This window comes from Nanorana parkeri, unplaced genomic scaffold (assembly GCF_000935625.1).
Source record: "Nanorana parkeri isolate BGI_ZX_2015 unplaced genomic scaffold, ASM93562v1 scaffold99, whole genome shotgun sequence".
In the NCBI taxonomy this organism is placed as follows: Eukaryota; Metazoa; Chordata; class Amphibia; order Anura; family Dicroglossidae; genus Nanorana; species Nanorana parkeri.
In genome coordinates this window covers 2,292,190-2,314,312 of record NW_017306367.1, presented here as the reverse complement: position 1 = coordinate 2,314,312, position 22,123 = coordinate 2,292,190, and the positions used below count along the sequence as shown (strand labels likewise).

At 42.3% G+C, this 22,123-nt stretch overlaps 1 protein-coding gene across 1 annotated transcript in view; it reads right to left on the bottom strand.

Moving 5' to 3' along the window:
- Positions 1-2,750: 2,750 nt before the first annotated feature.
- Positions 2,751-22,123, bottom strand: part of LRP5 (LDL receptor related protein 5) — a 153,209-nt gene continuing 133,836 nt past the window's right edge. Inside the window, exons 18-23 of the mRNA XM_018552882.1 lie at positions 20,089-20,325; positions 18,150-18,260; positions 16,837-17,073; positions 7,777-7,919; positions 4,575-4,672; positions 2,751-3,572 (exon numbers count right to left, since the gene is read on the bottom strand). Coding sequence (XP_018408384.1) covers positions 3,311-3,572; positions 4,575-4,672; positions 7,777-7,919; positions 16,837-17,073; positions 18,150-18,260; positions 20,089-20,325 — 1,088 coding nt within the window. The 3' untranslated portion in view covers positions 2,751-3,310. The remainder of the gene's footprint in view (positions 3,573-4,574; positions 4,673-7,776; positions 7,920-16,836; positions 17,074-18,149; positions 18,261-20,088; positions 20,326-22,123) is intronic.

Genomic DNA, 22,123 nt, shown 5'->3' with positions numbered 1-22,123 from the left:
AATAGAAGTTGTGCTGTGTCTGTGCCATGAGTATGACTGTTAGGGGCATAACTAACATCTACATAACAAGTGCTTTTTCAAAGAAAAATATGTCCTAAAATGTATATATATATATACACACACACACACACACACACACACACACACACACACACATATATACACACATACACACATACAAAGTTAGCTGAATAGTTGTTCTTTAACTTTCGCTAGGCATACACAATATCTTATTATAAATGGGAAAACCCTCATTACTAAATTATTCAATTTGACTTTACAATCACTTTGAAAAAAAATCCAGATATAGAACACTGTTTAGACATGGTATTTCTGAACAATTAGGGCACAATTCCAGGACATACTTGGTCACTTTTAGTCTAACAGGCAATATTTGTTTTGTTTTTAAAATGTATGTACACACCAATGCAAAGGGAGTAAGCCAGAGGCACCATGACAGCATACCCAAAATGTATTGGGTATGGCCGGCACCTAAACAATAACTTGTATAGCATTAATTCTCATAATGCTGTTACCATGGTGTCGTTATCAAAAAAATAACTGAAATCTGAGGTTGAAATGGTCAATTCAGCGGGTACCATCTATAAACTCTGTTGTAACAGTTACACAACACCAGTTTCAAGTACACTGTCCTCTAAGTGATTTTTACATTTAAGGTCAATAATACACTGGAAATACATATTTAAAGAAGTGCTATAAAACAGACATTCATTGTAAAATAGACATACACTGGCAGGCTCACAAAACAATTGAAAGATTGCAAACATATTACAGTAGCATTTTTAATTTGTGAGTGACAGCATTGTGTGTCAGTAACAAGAGTGTCAAGTGGTAGCATCTTGTATTAGGATCCTAAAGGATCAGTCCACTGAAAACTAATATTTTAGTCTTTGGTAAAAGAGTTAAACCACCTGGCAAGTTTCTTATATTTCTCAGAGATTCTATTGGTGAGATCTCTGCACACCTGCTGGATTTTTTATTTACCTAATATTATGGAGAATGCAACATGAGGTACTGGAATAATAAAAACTTGGAAGGGAACACCCAAAACTCCCAAATGGACAGGGCCAAGGTCAGCAATTTGGGTTATGGCAAATTTTCTGTTGGAATATGCAAAACTTAGAAGTCAGGGGCTGAAGGAGCCCACCAGACTCCATTCATATCTAACATCACTTTTTAGTTGACTAACCCTTTATTGTGCATCTGACCACCACCAAAACACCAGGAAGGAAGGTGGCTTCATATTCGCGTGCGTGTGTATATATATTTATATATTACACATACACACACACACACACATATATATATATATATATGTTTGTGTGTGTGTGTTTTCACTCACTGTCCACTTTATTAGGTACACCTGTTCAATTGCTTGGTAACACAAATTGCTAATCAGCCAATCACAGGGCATCAACTCAATGCATTTAGGCATCTAGACGTGGTGAAGACGACTTGCTGAAGTTCAAACCAAGCATCAGAATGGGGAAGAAAGGCCAGACGAGTATTTTAAAAACTGCTGATCTACTGGGATTTTCACCTGCAACCATCTCTAGGGTTTAGAGAGAATGGTCTGAAAAGAGAAAATATCCAGTGAGCGGCAGTTGTGTGGATGAAAATGCCTTGTTGATGTCAGAGGTCAATGGGCAGACTGGTTCGAGATGATAGAAAGGCAACAGTAACTCAAATAACCACTCGTTACAACCAAGGTATGCAGAATACCATCTCTGAACGCACAACACGTCGAACCTTGAAGCAGAAGACCACACCTGGTGCCACTCCTGCCTGCTAAGAACAGGAAACGGAGGCTACAAATTTGCACAGGCTCACCAAAATCGGACAATAGAAGATTGGAAAAAAATTGCCTGGTCTGTTGAGTCTCAATTTAAGCTGCGATATTCAGATGGTAGGGACAGAATTTGGCGTAAACAACATGAAAGCATGGATCCATCCTGCCTTGTATCAATGGTTCAGGCTGGTGGTGGTGTAATGGTGTGGGGGATATTTTCTAGGCACGCTTTGGGCCCCTTAGTACCAATGAGCATCGTTTAAACGCCACGGCCTACCTGAGTATTGTTGCTGACCATGTCCATCCCTTTATGACTACAGTGTACGCATCTTCTGATGGCTACTTCCAGCAGAATAAAGCACCATGTCATAAAGCTCACATAATCTCAAAGTGGTTTCTTGAACATGAAAATTAGTTCACTGTACTCCAATGGCTTCCAAAGTCACCAGATCTCAATCCAATAGCGCATCTTTGGGATGCGGTGGAACGACATATTTGCATCATGGATGTGCAGCCAAGAAATCTGTACCAACTGTGGGATGCTATCATGTCAATATAGACCAAAATCTCTGAGGAATGTTTCCAACACCTTCTTGAATCTATGCCAAGAATTAAGGTGGTTCTGAAGGCAAAAGGGGGTCCAACCCGGTAATAGCAAGGTATACCTAATAAAGTGGCTGGTGAGTGTATATAAAAAGAGACACCATCTTCACTGTTATATTTTCAGATTGAGCACACTGTACAATCTAAAATTATCACAAGACTTTTTTTGGGGTGGCAGTGAAGCGATTGTTGGATTGGCATTTGTCTCCCAGATGGGATTTTACCTATACTAGCAACTTGTAGCACTTCTGCCAAAACAGAGTACGAAAACAGATGAGAATGTTGATAGGAGCAGTGGGGGCTGATGGATAGACCTGGCTGCACTTTATAGTCCACTTCTGTCTGAGCAGCAAATGAAGGAAGCCTATTCTCTGGAAGTGGGTCACTCATCTCAACAAGCTGTATGTGGTAGATTTAGAATGTATGTGTGGTTGTTTGTATCTAAGCAGGGTAACAGAACTGTCCAAGAAAAATAAAATTGGATTTAAATACAGCCTTCCTACATGAAGGCATACAGAAAGGCAAACGTCTTCATAATGTTAGTTCAGTTTGTTTTCCAGCTTAGCACCAAGTAGAAAAGAAAAGAGAAGTATTGTTTTAAGTCTTCTGCAAAGAACATGTTGTGGGACATATTAGAAACATGGCACGTGGTATTTAAATAATAAAAAAAAAAAATTATAAATATTTTTTCCACTGTACAATTTTCACAATCCCTCCCAAACCCGTCTGTATTCACATTTAATTTTTTTTTCTTGCATGTATTTTTTTTCTTTTTTCCTTATAAAAACATCAATCTGAATTATATTTAAGATCATAAAATATATATTTATATATTTGTTCTTTTGTTCAGTTTTAAAATATTTACAATTAATAGGGCCAGGTTTCTTCGGCTTATGGTCATGAGGAGTCCGTACATGGTGAGGGTGGAGGTGGGTAGAGGTGAAAGTAGCTTCTTTCTGTGGTTGGGGAAGGAGGACAGCTTTCTTCAGCGGACATATATTGACTCCGTGGAGTCGGAGGAGGTGGGTATGGATCTGAATCAGAATTTAAGTCCACATAGTATTTATTAGATTTCCACCGACTTGTAGTATAGTCACTGTCACATACATCTGTGCTGCATGGTGTCGTGGGGGGAACAATGCCTCGTATAAGGTATGGCCTGCAACCAGACAGAAACATGTTCATTGAAAAATACAATTTTAGTAACCTCTGCCTGTAACATCAATATCATTGCAATCCCAGGTCAATAAGATTGGCAGATCTGCCGGATTTTATAAGGTATGTAAACAATGAAATTAAGTTACTTCAATTAATTAAGTTACTTCAAGCCTAGTAGACAAATATATAACTACAACCTCCAAACTCTTGTTGCCACCCAATTCAGGGGACTGTAATGGGTCATACAGTTTAGTACACTGCAATGACCTTAGTCAACAATACAACTCTTAGAATTTATCGCAGGGCCTACAAATTTAGTATCACCATCTTTTTATTCTACCGGGCCTGCGCTTTCAGAAAATATATGGTTTGGGGGGTCTTTTACAAACGCTAGCAACGCAGCAGTTGAAAATCAAACCAATAGGAAAAAATTGCAGAAAATTCAAAAATGGCTTGGCCAGCTGATTTGAAAAATGTTCCGGAGGGCTTGGCAGCGAAAGGGTTAAATGATAGACTTCCTAAATACCACAATCAACAGTTTAGCTTAGCTTTATTGTGATTGATGTCCCATAACCTATTGCACACTGGGCCTTGGTGCATCGGCTGTCAAAGGATTATTCCCTTTTCCCTGGTGGAAGGGGAACAATCATTGATCAGTTGCACAGAGTTTGGAGTACTGCCACAAACACTTTCACCGCTTATTTCTTAATCCTTATAAAGCCCAATTATCACTAGTGATACTCAGACTTGTTGTATAGCGGACCATACATTTGGATATTTACAGATTATACAATCTTGTACTGTTTGCAGACATTGCAATGTGGATTGGATTAAGTGTATTTTCTAGAAGTCATGCTAAAAAAATCAAATAAAATGAGGGCTTGGGGCTTTTTACAGTGTATATTCATTCCTTTACTATGCTGTGAACTCACCAATGAGTTATTGTGTGAATACACATTGCATTGTAAGAATTTTAGAGACAAAGTGTAATATGTTGTCTTACCTATAAGATCTAGTAGTGGAAGGACTGTTTGAGGAGTAAAATACTTCTGTATTGTACAATGACCGATCTGTTGCTGGCGATGGAGGTGGGTTCAAGATCTGTAATGACAAATGTAATAGTCAACTCCTTTACTATGTTGAGTGGAAAACAGAAGTTGAAGTGCTGTCTGTAGGAACCAGCCTTATTCTAGCAGTCATTTTTGTGGTCAAGATTAAACGACAGAAGCAATCTCCTAAGTTTTTAGGAAACCTTTCCAGTTGTCCTGCTTTACTAAAAAGAACCAGTTATTGTACATACATGATTTTGCTATTAAATACATTTAGGACATAAAGATAATTTGCAGAAACAGACTTTATACACTCACTGCTGCCAGGCATAAAAAGATTTTAGACCAGAGAAACAAATCAGCACCCATAAGGTGAGATTTTTATGGTACAATGCATTTACCTTTTTCTCATTTAGTTGTTACAGTGCTAGTTATATTTTGCAAAGAATGAGTTGATCATGTTTTCACACAGCACATATCATGAAGAACCCGAGGAAAGAACAGTGAAGGCCTTTTATCTGCTTCCATGTGCCATGATTAATATATCGGGAAGTATTTCTCATGGCTCTCACACAGCCTTGGAATTCTCCAGCTGTCTTATTGGCCACCCCAGTGTTTAGATGTTATTATCAGTATCTCAGGGCAGTAAGCTGGTTTCTTTGCCATTTGAAATACCACCTAGTTCCACATTATCACAAAAAACAGCTGGCACAGGTGGTACAGCAATGTATTAAAGGTTGTCCTTTTGCTGTGTATCCCAGAAAACCGATGAAAAAAAGAGGGCTATTGCTGAGAGATTCAGGGAGTTCAAAAACTGCAGTGGATCAGGGTGGAAAACTGTTGGATTAGTGCACACCAGGCAAGCTGACAGATATTTCCTATAGCAAAAGGTTACAAATCCCATGCTATTTTTAATAAGATGCCATGAGGGGATATACCTAACCCATGTAGTCAAGAACTGGGTTCTTTTACACCACAGTTTTGTGAACAAAAAACAAGGTATATTGCATAGTGAGTGTGTGTGTGTGTGTGTCCATAACAATATAAACACTGAGTCATCAAATGAATAACATGGATTACCTTATTACAATGGCGCCTGGAAGTGGGTGGGATATATTGGCCAGCAAGGGAACATTTAGTACCTGACAATGTGTTGAAAGCAGAAAAATAAATTGGCAAGCATAAGGTTTTGATTAACTTTGACATGGTCCAAATTGTGATGGCTGGTTCATAGTAACTCCAAAACTGCAGCTCTTGTGGGATGTCCCCAGTCAGGACCTACCAAAAGTGGTCCAAGGAAGGAAAACCGGTGGACAGGGTCATAGGCGGCCAAGGCTTATTGATGCACGTGGGGAGCAAAGGCTGACCCATGTACTACAATCTAACAGAAGAGCTACTGTAGCTCAAATTGCTGAAAAGGTTTGGTTCTTACTGAAAGGTGTCTGAACAAGCAGTGCATCGCTTATGGGGCTGTGTAGCTGCAGACCAGTTAGCGTGCCGATGTTGACCCGTGTCCAGCACCAAAATTGCCTACAATGGGCACACGAGTTTTAGAACCGGACCACGGAGCAATGAAAGATGGTGGCCTGGTCTGATTAATCACATTTTCTTTTATATTACATGGATAGCCTGGTGCACGTATGTCGCTTACCCGGGAAAGAGATTGCACTAGGATGCACTATAGGAAGAAGGAAAGCTGGTGAAGGCTATGCAATCGATTATCTGTGGGATGTGCTGGAAAAACAAGTCTGATCCATGGAGGCCCCACCTCACAGCTTACAGGACTTAAAGGATCTGTTACTGACAGCTTGGTGCCAGCTACCAAAGTATACCTTCAGGAGTTTCGTGGAGTCCATGTCTCGATGAGTTCGGGCTGTTTTGGCAGCAAAAGGGGGACCTACTTAATATTAGATGGGGGGTCATAATGCTATAGCTGATCAGTGTATTTGTTGTATTTTGAGGTTCGGTGGCACATCTCCGCCTTTGTGCTGCTTTGGTATCTGCAACCTCCATGAAGGGCTGTATTACCCTTCTGACCCCCTCTTATGTTCCACAGACCAACATTTTAGCCAAATAATTCTCTGCACGTTAACACACCGGACACATACGAGAAATTAAAAACGGACAATATTATTTACTCCGTCAACACAATAATGTAATGCAGCAGGCATAACCTCCAAGCACTTCAAAACGGAATGGTCAAAGGATAGTTTCTGGTTCTTTGGACACATTCTTAGTCCATTGCCCCAATGTCTGACATTTTGACATGACAGTAGTGGCCGGTTGCATAGCAGGACTGGCTCAAAAGAATAAAGATTTGGAAAGTGCCTCTAGATGTTTGTCAACCTGATCTTTAAACACTGGGGCATCTAATTGTTTTTTTTAGAAGGTAAATAGGTGGATCTACTGTGGGGGCAACCCACTTTTTAATAAAAGCCTCCTCAAATGGATATTTGTCAACTGTGTCAATAGGATCGTATAAGATATCTTTAAACTTTGTAGCTATATCAGCAGGCTGAGGCCCATCCCTTCTTGTCCAGAACAGATTTTTTAGAATCTTTATCCCACAGTCCAACTACAGCAGAAGGTTCCGAGGTTGCACGAAAATGTCCAACACAGACTCAGGGTGGGGTAGAGGTACACATACGGCCCCCGCTTTCTGAGTCTGCTATAATGGTAGCAATTTTGTTCATAAAATCTAGCATAGTTGTGGAAAACTCCGCAGAGAATATTGTTTTAAAGTTAGTAACTTGAACACTAAATTTGTTATGTATAGCTTCAGCATTTTAGCTACAGCATCTGCACTGAGAAGCAGATCTGTATACTCTCCCATCTTGACACTGATAGTTCAGCCTACACAATATAAGAGTGATCCACTCTTACTGCATCACATAAGCTGAACTATTGTCTAGGCTCAGACATGCTCAGCTATGACATCCTAAAGCAGCAACAGGTGCACAGTTATTCTTTTTTTTGTATTTCTGAGCTTGCTTTGGTTATACATTATATAGCTATTAAATATGAAAGTGGTGCCGTATGCAGTCATTTTAATAAAAAACAATGAATTGACAAATGTAAACAAATAATGTTAATATGTGAATTATAGCAGTAGGATTATATGCTTACAGAAAGTCTATAGTAGAGTCAACTTTTTACCTGAGGATAGAGCGTAGCCTTAGTACTGGATGAGCTGCTGGAAGAGGCCCCAGTCACATGATTTCGGTCATATAGAGGAGCACCGCTACTTCCACCTCCTATGATACTCATGGAGCTGATCATTTGCTTTCCACATTGTATACCTGGAAAGATGACAAGTATTTCACATATTTGCCTTTCTCCATCAGCAGCCTTTTATATCATGCATCTATTTGTGGTAACAATTTACACATGACACTAGCACTGTACAAAGTGGTTTTTTTTTTTCTGCACTTGCTTTATACATAAAATTCCATAAAAATTTATATTAGTCGTTTATTATGTTGTTTCATGTCAAGTAAACAAATATTCGTGAAAGATATATCAAGCAATATAAGATTTGAAGTATGGAAAGTATAAAGGTAAATAAAAATATAAAAAGGTAATCATTTCTTGTGTTCCATAAAATTTCTTGGAGAGATATTAGGAAGGCAGCATTATGAAATTAATGTATATTTAGTTTTTAGAGCCAACATAAAATTGCTAAGAAATCTCTAATTGAATTAGGTCTATGTGTTCATATGGCCTTTAGAGAGTCCATTTTATTGTTTATGTTTTTGTTTAAAAGCCAACCCATCTACAATCCCGCACAATCCTTTTAGCAGCATGCTGAGCTACATTTTATTCTTTAATGCGTCCCGTTTAAAATGACACTAAAATGTTTCTATACAAAACATGGCAAATTTTAACTTGTAAGGTTTTCAGTGATGACATATGTGATAGATCAAAGGCCAAACATTTAACTTCATAGAAAAATAGGATTTTGGTACTTACCGTAAAATCCTTTTCTCTCCGTTCATTGAAGGACACAGGGAACAGATCGGAGATCATGTACTGTAGGGTAATATTGCCACCTGCAGGAGAAGGACGCTAGGCACAAAACTAAAGACCAATTACAGCCTAGGGGTGGCCCCTGCCGGTGGCCAAACCCCCCACCTGCTGACAAGTCTCCAGTTTAGTAACAAGCAGTAAAGGAGTACACACCCACATAGAGGGGCGGGCCCTGTGTCCTTCAATGAACGGAGAGAAAAGGATTTTACGGTGAGTACCAAAATCCTATTTTCTCTCCCGTTCATTGAAGGACACAGGGAACAGATCGGAGATCATGTACTGTAGGGACGTCACAGAGCAGTACCAAAAAAAAGGGGTGGGCCAACAGAAACAACAAACCCAACTAAACAAAAAAATCCCCTCAAACGTCCGCCTGCAACATATTGCGCCCCAAACCAGCATCCGCAGATGCCAAAACATCCACCTTATAAAACTTGGCAAAGGTGTGAACAGAAGACCAAGTCGCGGCCTTACAGACCTGAGAAACGGAGGCACCATGACGAAAAGCCCAAGATGCCCCAACAGCCCTTGTAGAATGGGCCGTAACAGAAAAAGGAGGCTCACGCCCCTTAATAGCATACGCCTGAGAGACCGTGTCGCGAATCCATCGAGAGATGGTGGCCGACGAGGCAGCCCGGCCCTTCCGAGGGCCATCTGCAACGACAAACAGGGAATCCGATTCCCGAAACGCAGCCGTAGCACTCAGATAAACACGGATGGCGCGGACCACGTCCAGACAGTGCAGCGCCTTCTCCTTCCTGTGGACAGGCTTCGGACACAAGGAAGGCAGGACAATGTCCTCATTGAGATGGAAAGCCGAAACTACCTTCGGCAGGAAAGACGGCCGAGGCCGTAGAACCACCTTGTCCCGATGCAGGACAGGCAACGGGGACAAGCAAGAGAGGGCCGCCAATTCCGAAACCCTGCGGATCGAGGTGACCGCCACCAAAAAGGCCACTTTTTGAGATAGAGTCAGAATTGGAATGTCACGCAGAGGCTCAAAGGGAGATTCCTGCAACACAGAGTACCAGATTCAAATCCCACGGCGGCAACGGGGAGTGAACAGGGGGAACGATACGTGTAACCCCCTGCACAAAAGTGCGAACGAAAGCGTTGGAAGCTATGGGCCGTTGAAAAAAGGACCGCCAAGGCAGAAATCCCACCGACTCACACCAGGCAAAATAAGCCTTCCAAGTTCGATGGTAAATCCGTCGTGACACAGGCTTGCGAGCCCGCAACATCGTAGAGATAACCGTATCCGAGAGACCACGATCCCTCAACACCCGGCTCTCAACAGCCACGCCGTCAAAGACGGATGGAACACCGGACCCTGAGATAGAAGATCTGGACGGAGCGGCAGGCGCCAGGGGACGTCCGCCACTAACTGAACCACATCTGCGTACCACGCCCTCCTCGGCCAATCCAGAGCCATGAGGTTGAGCGGGACGCCTTCCACCGCGACACTGCGAAGAAGAAGCAGCAACAGATACAGTGGAGGGAACGCGTAAATCAGACCGTAGCAATCCCACGGCGCCACCAGGGCATCCATCGCATCCGCCCAAGGATCCTGGGTCCTGGCCACGAACCGAGCCACCCGCCGATTGAGGCGAGACGCCAGGAGATCCACGTCCGGGAACCCCCAGCGAAGGTAGAGCTGGTGAAACACCTCCGGATGTAGCATCCATTCTCCCGGGTCCACTGACTGGCGACTGAGATAATCGGCCTGCCAATTGTCCACGCCCGGAATGTACACGGCGGAGAGAGCCGGAACATGCACCTCCGCCCAAGCTAGGATTCTTTCCGCTTCCCGAGCCGCGGCCACACTTCGTGTGCCGCCCTGATGGTTGACGTAAGCCACGGCCGTGGCGTTGTCTGACTGAACCCGGACCGGCCGTCCCTGAAGACGGTCCGTCCAGTGGAGAAGGGAGAGACGGATCGCCGGAAGTTCCAGCACGTTGATCGAAAGCCGAGATTCCTCCGATGACCAACGGCCCTGAGCCGTCCATGGGGGTAGAAAAACCCGCGCCGAGGTGGAGTCTAGAATCAACCCCAGATACTCCAACCGAGTGGTCCGGTACCAGGCAAGACTTCTGGAAGTTCAGGAGCCAGCCGAACTCCTCCAAAAACCAAACGGTGATCGCCAGATCTGCCACCAGAGAGGAATGCGACCCTGCCTTTAGCAGGAGGTCCTCCAGGTACCCCACCACCGAGATCCCCCGACAACGCAACAGGGCCAAGATCGGGGCCAACACCTTGGTGAACACCCGAGGTGCCGAAGGGCAGAGCGACAAACTGGTAATGGTCGTCCCCCACCGCAAAGCGAAGGTAGCGTTGGTGGGAGGTACAAACAGGAACGTGAAGGTAGGCATCCTTGATGTCTAGGGAGGCCATGAAATCCCCCTGGTGAAGACACGCCACCACAGAGCGGATCGATTCCATCCGGAACCGGCGAACGCGCACAAAGACGTTCAACCGCTTGAGGTCCAGGATGGGACGAACCCCATCCTTCTTTGGCACCGTAAACAGGCTTGAGTAAAATTCTCTGAACCTCTCCGAGGAGGGAACCGGAACCACCACCCCTTGGGACAAAAGACCCGCCACCGCTCCATGAAGGTCCGCCAAGCGCTGAGGAGGGAGACGGATGTTGGACGGGAAGAACCTGTCCTCGGGACGCGACAGAAACTTTATTTTGTAGGACAACAATTCCCGCACCCATGTGTCGGAGACCGGGACAGCCAGCGGCCCGCAAAGAGCCGAAGACGTCCCCCCACCCTGGAATCCCGGGATGGGGGTAGCCCTAATGCCGAGGGTGGCTTACCCTGGTCCTGGGCTGCCTGGCGAGGCGGCGGTCTGTTGAACTTCCCGCCCTTCTCAGAGGGCGGAGGCGGCAGAAAAAGCCGCTTGTGAACGGAAAAGGAAGGACCAGGCTTCCGCCGCTGTTCCCTAGGCTTTTTTGACTGAGGCAGGAAGGTACTCTTACCGCCCGTCAGATCCTTAATGATTTCATCCAAGGTAGTCCCGAACAGACGCTCCCCCGTAAAGGGGAGCTCCGTCAGTGCCTTCTTGGAAGCCTGGTCAGCCGACCAGCATTTAAGCCAGAGGAGGCGCCGAAGGGTCACCGCCGACACAGACAGTTTGGAAACCAACGATGCCGCATCTAAGGCCGAATTAACAGGTATTGCAGACCCTGCACCACCTGTTCCGTTAGGTCGACATAAGCAGGAGACACGTTTTCCTCTGCAAGACCCTGACGCAGCATCTTCATCCACTCCGTCAAGGTCTGGGAGACCAGGGCCGAAGCCAACACGGGGCGCAACAGAGCCCCGGAAACCGAGTACATAGTACGCGCCACTGCCTCCGCCTTCCTATCCGTGGGATCCCGAAAGGAAGGCGAATCTACCACCGGCATGACCGTAGCCTTGGTCAGGCGGGAAACCGGCGGATCCACCGCGGGGGGAGTAGACCACTTAGACAGGAAGGACTCCTCAAAAGGATAATGAACCGAGAAGCGTTTGGGAACGGAAAATGACTTGCTCGGGCGCTTCCACTCCTTGTAGACAAAGTCATCAAAAAAGGGGACGTAAGGGAAAACCTTAGTGGAACGCCTACTCCTGTGCGTCCCAAAGGGAACCGGCGGGAGCGCCGAAGAGCTCGGAGTCTCCTCAATTTTAAGCGTTTCCCGCACAGCGCGAACCAAGGCAGCGACAAATTCGCGCTCCTGGACCATAAGGGCGGTCCCTGACTCGTCGTCACTACCAGACGCCGCCTGGGAGGAGTCCCCCAGGTCGGGCTGCGCGGCCGCAGCAGAAATTTCCCCCTCTTCCTCAGAATCCCCAGAAAGGACCGGGAGGGGGGGGCGCTGCGTCAGCGCGCGCTCCATACGGGACACAAAACTGTCCATGGTGGAGGAAAAAGCCTCCAAGGATAACATATCTCCAGCGGACCCCCCCAAAGACCCCGCAGGCACCAAGGGATACTGGGAGAGGGGCGCAGAAGCACAGGCTGCGCAAAGGGGGGGTGTGGGAGAGGTCCCTGAAGAGAGGCTGCAGCCCTCACAGGGCACTGTGGTCAGTTTGTCCCCACAATCCATGTCCCCGGCAAATATATGCCAAACCAGAGCCCCAGGTAAGGAGACCCCAGCAGGCACCGCCCCCGTCCCTAGGCCTTTTTCAGCAGTTGCCACTAGCAACAGACCCGCAGGCAGACGACCCTCCTATTTAGTTTTGTGCCTAGCGTCCTTCTCCTGCAGGTGGCGATATTACCCTACAGTACATGATCTCCGATCTGTTCCCTGTGTCCTTCAATGAACGGGAGAGAAATACAATGAAACAATACATTGTTACATTGTATTCAGTCTAGTGTCTATCTGCAAGTGTCATTTTACCCAGGAGTGGCTTCATTTTTAACAGCCTCTCATGCTGTGTAAGGCTATGTTCACACACAGTGGTTAGAAATTCAGCGCGGTACGAAAACACCCACACTAACGGTGTCCGCACGTTTGCGGCTACTACTATAGCCAGAACGTGTGGAAGTCGCCCATCTTATAATACTTTTTTGTGCAATGCATATTTTTGTGCCGCACGGACGTTGCGCAGGTGTGAACAAGCTACATTGGAATGCATTCGTTTTTATTAATCGCTAATGTGTAAATGGAGCCTTATACAAAGTCATTCCCGGCTGTCATTTTGATGACAAGTTGATAAATTACAGGTACACCTGCATGTAATTTATCAACTTCATTAATATGCTCACACTTGGAGACTCGGATACATAGAGTTAGGACCACACTTTGCAGAGGTGCCTTGACGCGGCAGTGTGGCTTCTACATATTTTTGGCCAAAAGTTTGTGCAACTAAACCTCTGATTTTAACGCATACTGTTGACAGGGCTACTTGTTTGGTTGCAGGCTGGCTGGCAGGTTGAGGCTGGGGAATTTTTGTGTTTTGTATTAAATTAAACAGTTAACTGACAAAAGGTGAAAACACATGATAAGGTTACTAAAAGCTGAAAAAAAACGTAAAAGTGTAGGCCTTTCCTTAGAGAAATCATAAAGAAAGGTGTCAGTGAGTACAGTTTCCTACACTATCAAAAAAAGTCAGTAACTAGCAGGATAGGCGCCTCAACAGACAACAGCTTTAAGAACAGCTTAATAGTGGTCAAAGTAACCAAGTATCACTACAAACTGTGAAGAAAAGCCTTCAAGCTGCAAGTTTGACAGGTCAAGTGACAGAAACAAAAGCCAATTGCTTTTTCTAAATCAATGACCTGCTTAGAGCGACACCCTAAGGCAAAAAGTCTACCACAGAATTTGCAGTACCAGGCAATACCCATTGGTTTGTGCCTAGTTTGTGAGGGGTTCAGCCTACAGCAAGATAATGACCCACAATACACAAAAACTATTTCAGAACTACCCTAAAAGGAAATAACAAGAATGCAAGCTTAAAATCATGAAACAGCAAGCATAATCTGCAGACCCACTCAAGCTGGTATCTGTTGTTCTGGACAGAAGGGTGAAAGCAAAGTTACCTACAACACTTCTTTGGAAACTGCTGCAACAGTGTTACACAGAACTTTTTGACAAGAATATATTTCTATTATAGAAATATTGCCATAAGTGTGATAAGCGGTTATATCTGCAAAAGATGGCTACTTTGAGGAGTTCTAAAATTTGATTGTATTTTGTTACTTCTAATATATCTCCAATTGTTTATTTATCCTATACCTTAATTACAGACCACATTGAGATATTACAAATACAATTACTGGAAAAATGAGGGTGTTCTAAAACTTCTGACTGGTAGTGTATGAGCCGGTGAATCGGTCATAAGTCTGTTAAACCATGATCCATAGTACATAACATGTAGTTGTACTATGGATCATTTAAAGTCACCTGTCCCTTTAAGAAAAAGTATCTGTAATTGGTATCGGCAAGTACATGAGGGGATGTACTTGTACTTGGGCCTGAAAAAGTGGCATCGGGACATCCCTACAATTTGCTATTAAAGTAGAATTCCAGGCAAACCATTTATTATTAATACAGTGGGTAAGAAACAGAACTTCTGTCTTTTTTTTTACTGCTGTGTCCTTGTACCCTGCTGTCTTACCCAGTGATGGAGGTTGCAGTAAAAGGAGTCAGGAAAACCTTTCCAACAAGGATATAGACAGCAATACAACACTTATTTTGTGCACTTGAAAGAAAATGTATAAGTGCCCCTTGCTTAAACAATACTGGGGCAGCTACGAAAATATCAACTTTCTGAAAGGCAGTAGCAGCATTGCCCTAGGCTGCTCCCCTCATGTGGCAATGCTCAGCTCTGGTGATAGTGCATGTGGCACCTCTTTATGGGATAGTGGAGGGGAGTTTTACTTTTTCCCCATATCCAGAAGTTTGGATCTTTCAGGTGGTTCTAGTACCACTCTGGAGAGACTGATTGGTACATTGGAGGTATGATGTGGTACTTTATAATTGCTGCTGAGGTTTAGTAACAGGAACGATAAATACAAATACATTGAAGGCTTACTTTAAATAAGGGGATGGTTTACTACTTGCATCAGTTTTTTTTGTATTTTTTTTTTAATATTAACAATAAAAGGGTGATATCTGCTGTATGCATCTGTAGTGTTAAAGAAGACCCACCATTTTACAACAGAAAAGCAATATAAAAGAAGATAAGAGCATGAACAGTCACCTCATTTTTGGTTAAACAAAGCAGCATTATAGAGATGAAACAAAGGGTGTATTTTGATGAGAAAACAGTAATGAATATGGAAGTTTTGTATGTGGAACCAAGGCTCGGGAAGTGCTTAAAGCTTAGCAGAGTAATCCATATGACTCAATGCTTTAAATTTTATTGGATCATGTTTCAGCTGATACTATATTTTTGCTTTCCAGCTGCCACAACACATTTGTTTAAGAACTACACAAGCCGTATCCCTCAGAGCACATAATTACTAGAGTCTTTAACCAGATTTGCTTGTTTGCCACAAAAGACCTGTTTAATCAGTTATTCCCTGTGTTGGGAGAATATAATTGAGAGGAAGGACTAACTGCAAATCTTCATACAGATAGGCAACCATTCTGTATTTTCATATAGATGTCCTGCCTTAAAGGGCATAATAGAATATTTCTTAATACATTATTAATCTAGCGAAAAGTCATAAATATAGCCATAGCAGACTACACAACCCCAGCACTTTGTCAGGAGCTGATTGATTCTAGACCCTCCTAGGCTACCCACCACTAAATATTGACTATGCTTTAAAGGCAAAAATGTTTGTCTTATCAATAATATTTAAAGTAACACTAAACTCAGAAGATAAATCTTTAAAATGCATTTAAGTACCCTATTTATAAAAATGTACCTTATTTGTGTATCACTCAGCTGAAGATCCTCAAATCATCTCCAAGCTTGCTCCTGTGAAGGACTACAACCTCATACCAAATTGTATTGAAATTGTAGTCTATCACAGGAGTGAGCTTGAAGCGGTGGCTACTGTACAACACACACAGGGAGCACAGAGAACAAAAGTAGCTACCCTCCAGAAGAAAGGACAGTGTCAGCACCAATTCAGAGATGATTTGAGGAGTGATGCACAAATAAGGTATAGTTTTGTTAATAGTGAAGGTACTTGAATGCATATTTAAGATTTCACTCCTGAGTTTAGTGTCACTTGAAGGCTATGCCAGAATATGTGCCAATGTGTCACCACTGCAAACCATACAAAGAAGCAAGAGAAACCTGTATCCACTGTACCATTTTGCTGGCCTGCATTAATCTGCACATTGAAAAGTGTTATGTTAAGGCAGCCAATTACTTTGAAGACTGTCTAATGTACCATACATCCCCAAAAGATGCATGTACAATTTTCTGTAATGCATCGTACTGCAATGCATGTTAGCACATTACCGTGCATTGTGATGCACTGCAATGCAAGTCTCTTGGCAAGGTGATATTCAGAATGAATGGCTCTGTATCCCACCAATGTTTGTAACGTGATACCTTGAGTTATAGGGGCCCAACTGTTAGAGCAGCACCATGGTATGAAAGGGGCCTTAAGGTTTTATTTCTCTTGAGATTATTTTCCTAGACATTATCAGAAGAAAAGGAGCACCGATTAAATACATTCTTGCAACTTAACCGAAAACATGGGCAGGTGTCATTCTTATGATCATGAAAAATCAAGAATTACCTGTGTATGTTCCAGGCTGAGAACCTCGAGTGGTCATGAAGTTAAGTGGAACATGAGGAGTTCCACTGATATATTCATGTGGAAAAGGTCCATTTGGTCCAGTGTATCGTTGACATACAACTCGCTGGCATACAAAATATACCCCACCAAATACAAAGACGGAAAGAATAATGCCAATCACTGGTAATATGGCACTAGTATGAGAAGGTGTCTCTTCTGATGAGGACTTGCTCATTTCTGGAATAAAAACAACACATATTACTAGTACCATTATACAAAATGTAGTATTTTTAAGGTATTTTAAATATTCAAGATACAAATCTGTTTCATGAAAATAATATTTCGATGCTGGCGACGTACACTGTACGTCGTCAGTCACGAAGGGGTTAATGTGTGATCATGTTTTTAAAACCTATGTACAGTTATCAATTATATATGTACATTGGGGTAGTCTTATTTGCTGATTACATACAGAGACTTTGCTTCCTGATTTACATTGTTGCCTGTGAAGATGATATCTTATTTTGACAGTGGTTATGCAGGATCGTAAAACCTAACATACTCTGCCTCTCATTGTTACAAACATCTACATTTAATACAACCATAAGGGAAAGCAAACATGTAAAATGTGAAAGTAACATGAAAATACTTTAAGGCAGATCTGTGTTTTGCTCATTCGGGATAAAAAAAACGGATTTGCTTTAATCCCCAAACCGTCCCCAGCAGATACTTACCATTCCGCCTCTTCCTCCATTCAGTTCTGGTAGCTTAAGAAAATAATGGTACTTCCAGGTATGGAGGAGCATGTAACTTGATCCATGTGACAGTGCTGGGCCAATGAACCAATGGGCCAGTCACATGGAAAGTGCATAGTGCTGTGTTAGCTGGGACTCGTAGCTTACATATGTCTTTCATTTACTCCTGGAAGATGAACGGAGGGCTGGAGAGCGACAGGGAGTTATGTTTTTGCTTTTGGGGAGAGTTAAGTTAAAGTGAACCTGTTGCCTCCTGTGTAGGAAAAGCACAGGCTTGCTTTAGTGTTAACACTGCAAAAATAACTCAAACTATACATTTGCAGAAATACACTATACTTTCCCTGAAAGAAGGAATTGCCATTTATTAAGAGGTAGAAATTAACAGATTAATGGTGAAGTAAAGCTACCTTTTGCAAAAATAACTTTTAGCCGTTAGACATTTTCCATTGATCCCATGTGTCCCCCTTACTGGACTAAATATCTTAGACCTATCTTGCCACATAAAGTGAAAAAGCCTGTGTAAGGTGTCAGAGTGATATTCTGTAAGTAATCACTCACCGCACATGATATTATTAGAGTTGTCACTGCACTCCAGGAAGGTGTCACACTGCTGTTTGCTCAAAACACACTGGCCATTGTCACATCGGAACTGAGTTAGAAGACAAATTGCTGCAGTATAAGAAAAAACAAATTAGCATTTAAAAATGTATGATCCGACAACTTGTTTACCATTAGGTAATAAAAGTAAAGCAAGACCTGACTACATTGCAGATGGCTATATTTAGTTTGAACCTCTATCGGTTATTGAACAATGCATGAAAAATTCTAGGCTTAGTATCTTTAAAATTGAACAAAGATTGCAATTATTTACAGGTTTGCTACAGCTGAAATTAGGAGCAGACTGGTTCTGTGGGCCCAGGCTTGAGCAAATCTCATCCAGACCTAGAAGCCAACTTTAAAAACCTAGGAGTAAGCACTACGCAATATAAATATAAAAGGTAGCTAAAGGATACATAGTTAAAAGCAGAACTACACCCTCCTATCCCTTACAGCCAAGGAGGGTGCCATATTAGCCTCTATTTGGATTGCAGTTGCCATGGTGCTGCACGTTAGCTATGAAACCAGTAAAATGAGGGCTTGAAAGAAGCACACTGGCAACTTTGACAGTTGGCGTGTCTTAAAAGTAACGGTTTTAGGGAACATTAATTTGGTGGGGAACATTCCTCTTTAAACAACAATTAAAAGGAAAACATATGTTCTGTTAATTTTAAACAGACTGACAATCACATTAACAATAAAAAATATGGAACAGGCTATTACTTTACAAGTAGAACTATAAACTATACATAACAATAAACAAAGTGTCAAATTATTCCAACTTAAACTAGGCAAAAGTAGTACTTTATTTAGGTGGATTTATAACTGAAAGCCATTCAACTCGCCGCTCGACACACATGCCATGGCTTGCTTGCATTGTGGTAGCTGCTCCTGTCTCTCACAATTTAGACAAGTCATTTTACTGGAGGTAGCAAAAGTCAGCTTGAGAAGGGGTAAAGTCATGACTACATAAGAGTAGCAGCGTATGCGACTGTATTGACAGCCAACAGAATGAGCTAAGTTCACCTTTCTCGCATGCCAACAGAATTTAGCTGTCTTTCTTGCACAACGCTGGCTATCACTACAATCACATTAGCTGCTACATTCTCACATAGTGTGGCTTTATCTGCAGCACTTGCAAGGCTTACCTTATGCCCTCATTCACACTGAGTGTTCTGTACTCGAGAAAATGCTAAAAACAAAAGCCCCCCAAAAAACCCCATTCATTTCTATGGCCATACTCAGTGATTTGTCGCTTGTAGCAAAAATGCCCGTCATTTGAAGTATATAAGCTTCATTTTAACATTTAAATAGATTTTGTGCTTCTTGGCCCACATAGACTTTAATGGAAACGCTCAAAAACGCACATTTTCTGAATGTTTGCTCGTAAAACACGCATTTGTCCTTTTAAATCAATGTGTCATGATTTGCCCGCAAAAAGGCACGACTGTATGTACGTTTGTAAAAAAGTGCTCACAAAACGTATGTTTCTACGCGTATCTGTCACTCGGGTAATGAGGGCTATATGTGCTTGGTTCACAAATGGCTAAGGATACAACTTGGTGTAGAAACCTATTAGGTCAAACTTTTAAAGCAGACCTTCCCCCCCACCCCATTTGAAACTCACAACCTTAATGTAGTTAATATAGGAAAATAAACGCATAGGTATAATTTCTTGTTTCCTTGCTATTTTGCAAATGCTCTTCTCTTGCATGCACCAGAGATTTTTTGCATTGGGGGAAGATCAGTACAGTAAAGAAAGAAAACAAGTGCATGCTGATTTGCCTGAAACCACAGAGTAATACTACACCAGAACCAATCAAATCACTTTCACAGCTCTAACTATAGTAAATACGTGTACTTAAATGATTGAGCGCTAAAAGAGAAAGCATTTCCTTACATTCACAGTTCAGTTCGTCAGACTTGTCTTGACAGTCATACTCTCCATTGCACTTTTTTCGGGAATCAATACATTGCCCCTTTTCACACTGAAACTGGTTGGGAGAACACAGCGGACATTTCTCTTCATCACTCATGTCTTCACATTCGGAAAAGCCATCACACCGCCAAGATAAGGGAATGCAGTCGATTTCACCAGTGGCACAGGTAAATTGTTCTGGAGAGCAGGTTGGAGGCTCTTTGTAAAAACACAGATCAAATGAAAAGTGCTGATTAACATAATTGTGGGCTATTTCAACATGACTCTACAAAGAGCAATAACAAGTGTAAGTCATGCTATTACTAAAATGGTTGCTTTGGGTTAAAGTGCTTTGCTCTTGCCATTGGGCTTTGTAAAACTTTATTTATGGAAACCTGTCAGTTTCCAACCAAGACTGTAAAACTCAAGCACTACAATGCAAATACAAAATGGTGTTTACACAGCATGGCATTTACATAAGTGGAGACTACAAAACCACTATATTTCAACATAAATATTTTATCAAAGTAGCAATAAAAGTAAATAAGATCATGTGTGAACGTGCATTAATCTGTACAGAAATGATATTGAGGCTGACAGGTGGTGTCCTATGCAATGTCTAAGGTGCGCAAGATGCCATACCACACTCCCCTGCTTTGTTGAATTTTGAGTGGGTACCCTCTGGTTGTACAGATAACTTTCTCATAGGCAATTAATCTATTTACAAGACTTTTCAGAAATAAATCAACGGGTGAAATGAGTTCATCTTTACAAGGATAATTGTCTTTTGGCAAAGACAAGTGTTTTCTTTGAGAAAATTATTATACATCTCATGTATATCCATTCCATCGACTCAAATAGATGGATGGTCAGGAGTTAGGGCTTGTTCACACCAAACGCGGAGCAGATCCAGAGCAGAGAAGGTGCAGTCCGGATCAAAACTGCGTCCAATGTATTCCTATGGTATTTTGAGCTCCAGTTCACATCGCAGCGTGCAGATCCAGAGCAGGTGAAAAAACTGCGGCAAGCCCTATTTTACCTGCTCTGGAACGCATCAAAAACGCATCAAAAACACATGCAAGTGCCTGAAAGCCCATGTTTAACTTAAAAAATATATATATATTTTTTTTTAAACCAAAAATGGCCCGGAACGCATCAAAAACATGTCAAAAACGCGGCACAACCCACTGCACTGCGTGTGCAGAAACCTGACCGGATCTGCTCTGCATTTGGTGTGAACAAGGCCTTATAGAGGCATAGTTGGGCTTAGCAAGCCTAACAGAAACCTTGTGACATATAGTCAGAATTGGTGGATATAGGGCCATAATGAGATTGGGTTTTAAGCTAAATTTAAGTACATCTCTGACATACCACTGGCAGATGTTGCATATTTCAGTACTTGACTTTTAAAATTGTACATAAGATTTATTTTTGGGTTCTACATTGATCGTATTTGTGCAAGTAAAAAAGTACACAGTAGTCCAGTGCATCACTACTTCCCTGACAGCTAAAACTTCCTATACGTCCTTTGCAGTAGTATAGGGATTTTGCTTGCTAAACCAGTTTCCTAATAAACTGGTAGGATAAACCAGTCATGTAGCAGAATATCATTGCATTGCAGATATTGCTTGACTTCAGCACTACGTCAACCTCCACTTCTTTCTTGATGTTTGTAACAATGGATATTGCAATGTGTTTAGATTTTTTTTACAGATATCTATTTTTCTTTATTAAGAGTCATTTATCTTTATTTTCAGGTTCTGACTAATCTTCTTTAGATAAGTCTGTGAAGGTTATCATTCATCCAGGTCATGGTATTCTTTAGAGAGGGTTATGGCTCTCTATAAGACATGTTTTCTTACAGATATCTATTTTTGTTTATTAACAGGCATTTATTTTTATTTTCCGGTTCTCATTCATCTTTATGGCTTTGCATAAGACATGTGGTTTTCTTGGATAGTGAATGAACACTGAAATTGTCTTTGCTTGACAAATACTTTCTAGGATGTTATAAAGC